This window comes from Sesamum indicum, linkage group LG15, assembly GCF_000512975.1.
Source record: "Sesamum indicum cultivar Zhongzhi No. 13 linkage group LG15, S_indicum_v1.0, whole genome shotgun sequence".
Taxonomy (NCBI): domain Eukaryota; kingdom Viridiplantae; phylum Streptophyta; class Magnoliopsida; order Lamiales; family Pedaliaceae; genus Sesamum; species Sesamum indicum.
In genome coordinates, this window is record NC_026159.1 from 5,951,354 (window position 1) to 5,960,488 (window position 9,135).

General features: G+C 35.9%; 2 protein-coding genes across 2 annotated transcripts in view; one reads left to right on the forward strand and one right to left on the reverse strand.

Moving 5' to 3' along the window:
• On the forward strand, positions 1,145-7,482 carry LOC105178021 (alcohol dehydrogenase 1B). The gene is made up of 8 exons (XM_011101358.2): positions 1,145-1,604; positions 2,021-2,156; positions 2,235-2,304; positions 2,420-2,513; positions 3,115-3,328; positions 4,668-4,809; positions 6,384-6,554; positions 7,120-7,482. The coding sequence occupies exons 1-8, from the start codon at positions 1,301-1,303 to the stop codon at positions 7,309-7,311; spliced, it is 1,323 nt and encodes a 440-aa protein (XP_011099660.1). The 5' UTR covers positions 1,145-1,300; the 3' UTR covers positions 7,312-7,482.
• Positions 7,911-9,135, reverse strand: part of LOC105178022 (DDT domain-containing protein DDB_G0282237) — a gene marked incomplete in the record, with an annotated part of 6,626 nt that continues 5,401 nt past the window's right edge. The window contains 3 exon segments of the mRNA XM_011101359.2: positions 7,911-8,292; positions 8,860-8,948; positions 9,039-9,135. Coding sequence (XP_011099661.1) covers positions 8,142-8,292; positions 8,860-8,948; positions 9,039-9,135 — 337 coding nt within the window.

Genomic DNA, 9,135 nt, shown 5'->3' on the forward strand with positions numbered 1-9,135 from the left:
GAATATATACAGAGTTATTATCATCATCCAATCATTTATAAATTTATTGATTTACATGAAATTATATAGTTTAAGAAAATCCAGAAATACTAATTGTTTATGTTACATGTACAACTTTTGTTATTTATTCATTTCTTACAATTTTCACTGTTAGTTCTTTATAATCTTGCGACCTCAAGTATTGAAAGGCTGTAATTGGAATTTTTCTAGTGTGGTTTTTTCGCTTTCTTGTCTTGCAGATCAAGTTTCTTGGTTTCTATGCTTATATAAGCACATTTAAATCTTTCGTTATTCGAATTTAACCTCATCAAACTTTGCGAATTTATCGCATATATACTAGCATGTAAGATTTAGGGATGATTGTATATATCGTCTTCTCTTTAATTTGATATAATTATACGTAGATTTCATGTGAATTAAAAAATTACATCTAATACCTCTAGATATTTATTTTCGTTTAATAAATAGATCCATCGGTTAATTAAAACTTAACAAGTTTATTGATATTAGTAAAAAAAATTGAATAAAAATTCTTGTTTACTTAGATAGACTTATTGCAAGTCAAATAAATATTTTTATAACAAAAATGCCTTTATACATCTTCACATGTTAATGCATGTGAGAAGGTATATTCTAACCCTTATAAGGTTAGTTTGGTCAGTAAAGAATTTTTTGACCTACAATATGCCAGTAATAAGTCAATCGAGGGTAAAATATATATTTTTATTAAATTCTTTTGCTAATATCAATAAATTTAATGAAATTTTGACTAACGGATAAATTAATTTATTAGACGGAAACAAACATCAATAATACTAAATATAAATTTTTAAACCACAGAAAATGTACGTATAATTACACCAAATTTAAAAAAAAAACGGTGTAACTATCCATATAAGACGAAAGAAAAGATTATTTGAAAGACTTGTGAGCATAGAATATTGTGGAGATAGAAACATATAAGATATTATTATTATTTATTATTAAATATTTGTATACTTTACTCATTGTGAATTGACGTGTTACAGTTATAGGACCAATTCTTACAATTTCATCAAAACAATTAATTAATTATTGCTCCAATCATATGAATTTTATTTGATTGTTTTCTTCAATAAGATGCCGGAAAATAATAAACAAAGGTTCGATTGAGGATAAGCATTGACGGCTGCTTCTCCAAAATGCGATTTCAGCACATTGTATTGTCTATGTGTCGTTATTATCTTTCCAAAGTTCTGCAATAACAGTTCTCGTTTGAAAGCGCTGATTCCGAATTGCACGAACCGTATCGTACTCTTCTATGGCATTTCGCCGGAGCTCAATTCTACTGCGCAGGGCCATCGGCAGCAGCCGGACGGCGGCGGTGTACTCTTCCCACAGTTCCCTATTGCGTGATTCGTTGGATTATTCTGATTGCCGGAGATGGTTTTCAAGCTCAGTATCCGATAGTAAAGGTACAGCCATGTCAGCGGCGGGCTACCATGTCAGCAATGGGCCAGCGTACATGCGGGGAGCAGTGTTTTGGGAACCGAATAAACCCCTCACCTTCGAGGATTTCGAGATGCCCCGCCCTAAGGCCAATGAAATTCTCATCAAAACTAAGGGTAAGTTAGTAGTTGACTTAAGTTCTTGTGCATGATAGTTTAGAGCTTGTATTTTTCTGTTCACGCTGGAAATTTAGATCTGCAGCCGGCAAAGAAGATGATCCAGTAGGCAAACTCTGATTTCATGAATTTAATCATGATAGAGTCCGTTAGCTTAATATTCAGGGCAGTCTTCTCTTCTCTTTTGCTTCCCCTCTTTGAGTGTGACTTGGAAAAAAAAAAAGCATTTGCTTTGGTATGCTTTTTATGTTATATTCGGTACTTGTAAATTGAGTTAACTGAATTTGCCCATGCGGATTTATCTAAAACTTGTTATAATTGAAGCCTCTAAAGTATATCCTTGGGCCTGTCTTGTCCAAGAATTTTTGTATTGCAAGGTATAAGGTGTATTTGATAATTGAGTTGGAATAATGCAGCCTGTGGAGTCTGTCACTCTGATCTCCATGTCATCAAAGGCGAGCTTCCCTTTGCCAGCCCTTGTGTTATCGGGCATGAGGTTACTGGTGAAGTGGTTGAACATGGGCCACTTACTGACAGCAAAATCATCGAAAGGTTTGTTAAGCTGTGATCTCCATTTACCTTTGTACTATTAAGTTGGGCAGACGGAAAATCACTTTTGTTTGATTTCAGATTTCCAGTTGGATCGCAGGTTGTTGGGGCTTTCATAATGCCCTGTGGGAGCTGTTTCTTCTGTTCTAAGGCAAGTATGTCATGAGGTGCCTTTCGAGTGTTGATCTATACACAAATGCTCATCTGAGTTCAGTACCAGGTAGACTATATGTCACCTTGACAACATTATCTCTTGGTGAAAACAGGGGCAAGATGATTTATGCGAGTCCTTTTTTGCTTATAACCGAGCGAAAGGGACCCTTTATGATGGTGAAACAAGGCTGTTTCTGCGTGGCAGTGGTATATTCCTACCAAAGTACTTCTCCTAAGATAGTCATCAGCACAGCTCTGCATGTCATCTAACTACGCACTTGTGAATTCTTCCTGGATATAATATTTCAATGAATATGTTGACTCATATTACATATCATTATATGTGTACTGTCAGTCTATTTTATAAGCAACATCAATCATATTGTGGTCTTGGTCAAGAACAATAATTGTTTGCTTGATTGTAATAAGATTAATCTTTTCTCCTTACTTTAACTGCTTAAATAGGTGAATCACTCTGTATGGTTTTGACCTAAACAATGCTAGATTTTGACCAATTACCATGTGCAAAACTTCCCAAGAATTTATTTATATATTAAAGAAGGGGCCTGCATCAAATATTGAGTCTTATGCTTATCTGTAATTTTTCTTCTAGTTTTATGAAAACCTCATCCTTCTTTTGTAATTAAATAAGGGGCCTGCATCAAATTTCGAGTCTTATGCTTATCTGTAATTTTTCTTCTAGTTTTATGAAAATATCATCCTTCTTTTGTAATTAAATCATTGTAGTCTCAAAAGTCAGAACCTGAGATACATTTCGTGTTATTCAATCAATATGCTGGTTCTGCAGGAAAGCCAGTTTATATGTATAGCATGGGAGGTCTCGCGGAATTCTGCGTGGTACCAGCACATGGATTAACTGTTCTACCGAACTCATTGCCTTACACAGAATCTGCTATTCTAGGATGTGCAGTTTTTACTGCCTATGGAGCTATGGCTCATGCTGCTCAGGTGCATCCAGGTGATGCCATTGCTGTTATTGGCATCGGTGGTGTTGGATCGAGGTAATAAGCAGAGACATCTATGTTGTTAAACTTTCACAATTTTGTATATCTTTCTTGTGCATTCAACCATAGAAATCTTGGATGAAGGCAGGCTGGATTTGAACCTTGAATAGCAAGGAGGACTAGAAGTCATGTTCAAATACTTCCTACCTAACTTGCCTTCTGTAAGTTGCAAGGATAGAGGCTTATAGAATAATTTCTATGAAGTGACTCTTCTTGGATTTCTTGTGTAATTGAGATCTTTTGAAATTGGTAAAAGAAGAATAGTCTCACATGGAAATTAACATATCAAATCAATTACATCTGGTAACAATTGATTACTAACCCGAAGACCTGTATATCTAATGTTGGAGTTAAGAAAAGTAGGTTTTTTTCTTTCTCTTTTGACTTCTTGGTTGCATTCTCATCATTTCCAGTGCAGATGGCGTGAAATTTCTCGTGTCACCCTTTTAGGAACTACTTAAAGAGCTATAACCTTTCTGAAAGAGAAAACAAATACCTGTAGGAAGTCGGACGATAAGGTTAGCAACTTTGTAGTAGTTCTGTAAAGGAAGTAAGAAAGATAAAGTTACCAACTTTCGAAAGTAGTTCTGTAAAAGCCATGTGCATCAACTGTTTTCTTCATCTAGTTTGTTTTATGAAATAGATAGACCTACAATTTGATGAATGACAAGGATGCATATATCAGAGAGACGTGCCACGATCTGATTCAGCTGTCTTCTGCTGGATAATGGACAGTACAAAATAAGAATCTTGAAACTTCGTAGGATATCCACAAGTTTCTAGGCTTGCTTGCTGTTTATATTATTGAAGTTCTGATTGCAGCTTTTGAAGTAGCCCATGTTGCCTTTCATTTTCACTATTATTATTCGTTACTCAATCGCACCAGTATTTTCTGTATTTCTCACTCAATGAGATATATTTGTTTTCCGCATTTTGGTTACCCACAACTTATGCAACCTAAACTTTCTAAAGTTGAATGAATACTCGAAGCCTAGAAGGCTAGAACGATAACCAAAACAATGGTTCAAATCCATCTGAAAATGAACGAGGAGTTACAACATGTAACACATCATGTGAGGAAAGCAACTGCATCATTTAGTGGGTCTGTCAACTTGCAAGATTGCAATACAAGTGGGCTGCTTTTTAATATATGTCATATGTGCTAATCCAAGGTCTGAGTTCAAACATCAAGCTGTAAAAGTTTCTGCTAGTGCCCTTTTTGAGTAATTTTTTTTACATTTCATTATTATAAGATTCAAGTTTATGTAGGTTCTAGCTATTATTGCAAATTTGATCACTGTCATTTTAGTAATTTTAATTGTAAAACATTAAACAGTTGTCTGCAGATAGCTAGGGCATTTGGGGCTTCTGAGATTATTGCAGTGGATGTCCAAGATGAGAAACTTCAGAAAGCTAAGACATTTGGAGCCACTCATGCCATAAATGCACGAAAAGAAGACACTGTTGCAAAGATCAAAGTACATCTCTATTCCTTGACTTTGATGAATTCTAGACATATTAGCGAAGTAGCAAATTCCTGTAAAATAGACCTTGGAATACTCAGTGTTCACTGAGAAGTGTGCTGAGCGAGCAAATTAGACAGGCTTACTCCAGATTTTTGCACAAAGCAGTAGGTTCTTGGCTAACACTGTTTTTCATGTTGACTAGCTGTAACTTAGAAATTATCAATCATGTCCATTCGGAAAGAACCCATACCACTAAAACAAACCTGACATCCTGTGAGACATTTTCCGATGCTCGAGAGCACTTGGAGATTTCAATTGCATTCTTATGTTTTGTTTTATGAAAAACTTGTGAGAAAGTCAGGCTCAAATTTGAGTCATTCATTTTCCGTGACCTTATAAGATGATAACTACAACTATTTAATATGTTGAAGGTTTGAATTGTACTTGCTGCATGGCCCATATTATTCATATTAGTGCCAGTATACTATCTGAGTTTTCTCTTGTTGCGCTATGGGAATTATTCTCAATAAATCCAAAAATGTCATATAGAATTGGTTTTTTTGTTCAATGCATGGGAGATCTGCATATGATATAAATATGGACATGTGTTCTTCTCAACTCATGGAGTTAAATTGTTATAGACAACAAATATAAATCTCTCTCATCTCTAGTAACTTTAAGCATTTTTGTAAGGTGGTTTTTCGATGTGATGTGGCAGAAAAGGAGGTCCTGGATTCAAATCTGACCATGCACCCTTTTTGTGTATGAGGGGGCATTTTAGAGACAATAGAATTATAGCCAGTTAATCTTTTATAAATATAACTTTTCAATGTAAATCATAATTTAGAAGTAATATCATTTTAAGTTGCAATGTTACAAATTTTGTGTTGTATTCCTCAACACCTCCCAAAGCCACATTAAAGTTTCTATGGTTTGTACTTCAGTAAAACTCATAAATTTTCCTTGTCCATTCCTTTCTGGTCAAACTATATTTTGCAGTACACTCTCAGCTGTAATGCTGAACCTGGAACAGAATTATTCTTCTTCTTACAGCTGAACCTGGATCAGAGTTACGCTTCTTTTTTCTTTTTGGTGCTAGCTGGATACTGGATATCTTTTTTTCCCAAATGAAGCATTATAATATTTGATCATGTTATCTATCATACATTCATCCTTTGTGAGAATATTGATAAGGAAACAGCTAATCTCAAGCAAGATTCGGGCATTTGAGGTTTTAATCCTTTTTTCATACTGTACAGAAGCATCAAGATTGTGGTTTCTTTGTTCTCCATAATAACGTTAACATGGTAATTTGTTCTTCTTGTAAAAAGATTTTTGCTTGTCATTCATTTATTTTATTTGGTAATTTACCCTTCTTGAAAGAGACTTTTGCTTGTCATTTTTTGATTTGATCTGAAACTGATCCTCGATAGTGCTCAAGTATCAAGGTGATTGTGAATTCTGATTGATATTTTACTGGTGGCTTTCATGGTTGCAAATGGATTTCCATGTATTGGCCTAATTAAATTTTTGTTGGTCATAAAGCTGTATCCTTCTCAATTTTGTTGTTTGCAATTTTCTAACAGGAAATTACAGGAGGAAGAGGTGTGGATGTTGCTGTGGAAGCCTTAGGAAAAGCACAAACATTTTCACAATGTGTACAAAGTGTGCGGGATGGAGGGAAGGCTGTAATGATTGGGCTTACGCTCTCTGGTGCTAAAGGGGAGGTTGATATAAATCATTTGGTTCGGAGACAGGTATGTTTCTGTTTCCCTCCAGGCCAATCTGTTCAGCTTCTTCTTCTCCGTCATCTATGCCAAGCTTTAATTAGGTGCTCCTAGTGACTTGTAGAAATGGGGCTCAAATGTTACTGAATGGTTGCTATTCTGCTGAAATGAAACTAATTAATGTGGAAGAACAATGGAAGGGCTTGTCAGATATTTCTTGGTGAAAGAACTTCTTTGCATACTTAATCTAAACTCCTTAATACAAACTCTCTACTTGTGCTGAATAAAAACTTAGTAAAACTGTAGGGCATTGGTGATTGTGGACTCTATAATACCCCAATGCAATCTGATGCACAACCCTACCATTGGTTAGAGCACATTCATTAATTCAAAAACTGTAAATTTGGCACCTTACTTCTGCTCCTAACTTCATGTATTATCTAACTGCTGCACCTGAGGGGAGGGTAGAGTCATTATGAAAATGTTATATTCACAGAGTAAAACTAATGGTGTCCCTGTAGATATCAGGAATTGTTAATATTATCGACATGAGCCAGCTCGTATCCTCTTAGTTCTTTTGCAATTCGTGATGCAGATAAAAGTAATCGGCTCTTATGGAGCCAGGGCAAGGCAAGACCTTCCCAAATTGATTAAGTTGGCAGAGAGAGGCATTTTTAATCTTGAAGCAGCTGTTTCAAGAAAGTGCAAATTTGAGGAGGCAGGGCAGGCATATAAAGACCTTGACAATGGAGGTATTGTAGGGCGTGCTGTGATTGAGATCATGTAAATCCTGGTCATTACAAATTATGTGAAGCTGATGCCCCCTTCACATCCTGCTACCTTTTATGTGTTCTTTCCAGTCATTAAAATATGTAGCAAAATAATGATTTCATGTGAGGAAAGGGACATCTGTGCAAACAGGATCTTTTATAAAGTTGTACTCTGTCTGAACCCGTTCCATAAGTGTTCTACTGTTCTTGATTTGCAAATGAGCCAAAGCTCATGAAAGAAACGCAACCCAGATTCACCCCATTGACTTGAACCAAGCATTGTAAAGCCACTCCCCGCAAATATGCAACATCATCATCATATTGTTCACGTCTTATTAATGCAGCATATGGATGTAAAGAACTTTGATCTTATCCATGAAAAACTGTTGAAAGAGCACAAAATCATGTAAATTGGAAATGCAGTAAATTCAAAATTCTCTCAACGGCCAACCTGAATCATCTAGTAGCAAAAGAATTATGAATATGATGCATTCAGACAATATGCAGTACATAAGACAAGGCTGCTGGCACGCATGTCCAAATAGCATAATTCAAAAATTGACTAAGGAATAGAATGCCATTCACAAAAATCAGTCAGTAGCGGATACATACTGGGCAATCTCATGTGGTTTATTACCAAAATTTCCATCCAATGATGGCCTGTGCCGCCCAAGCTTCACAAACCGCCGTCCCAACAAAAGAATTTGTAAGCTTTTGACTGGGATAGAACTATCTACTATATCCCAATAAACATTGTTATCTTTCAACAGGATAGCAATGGTTCTACACCTCCTATTTCCCACATCATCGGGTGGTTAGTTGCATCTGTACCTCTAACAAATAACAATTACAATTCTTTCCACTTGTTCACATACTTGAGGAATGCAAGTGCAGGGTTTTCCCTAGGTGGGGCACGAACCCGAGTTGATCTCCGAACCAGAGCCTCTTCCATTTCAATTTGCTGCGTTGCCTCCTTTGATCTCTTCTGAATTTCCAAGCTGCAAAGAACGAGCAGGATTAGTACCACAAGCACATTAAAAAAAAAGGCATCAAGTGGATGTAGAAGTTGTCTTTGGATTATATCAAAATGAAAAATTCAAAGAGAAGCATAATTAATGTTATGTATTGATGGCTGAGAATCTCGAGTAATCTTAGAATGAAGTACCACCAAGATGCAATGTTTGCATATCTTTCATGGTCGGCACTTTTAACTTTAAAAACCGCACTACAACCATTCAATGATCCCAAGCTCAGACTTCCTCAAAATCAAGCAACAGGCATTCTATAACATTGATTTGTAAAAGCCAGCTCGTAATCCGGGGTAAAATTACTTCCTGTGAAAAACTTACTTGGCCTGCTCCCCAAGATGTAATGGATAATTCCACAAATAACAATTGTCAAATGTAATTGATCAATATATTCACTTTCCACACATAACTAAAACATATAAATGTATTGTACATTCAAATAACAAACAAAAAATCAATCCTCATTTATACCAAAAACTGGCATCAGAAATTAACCCAACCGTGCAATAGTAAATGAGAAAGAAAGTAATAACTAACCATATTTTGTTGTAAAATTTCTGCATCTGCTTTTTAAGAGCCCTCTCTCTCTCCCCTTTTGGATTCAATGAGCCAATCAAAGCATCAAGCTGCCAGAACAAAGGGCGATAAGAATGCTACAAATACTAAGTAAATATAAAATATTAAATGTGTCAGAATACAAAGCCACGGCATTATACCTCTTCCTTGGTTTGGTAATAGCCCCACTGTGTGGAGTCAGAGCTCTCAACAAATATTCTTCCATCACGTCGGAAAAACCAATACCTGCAATAATTT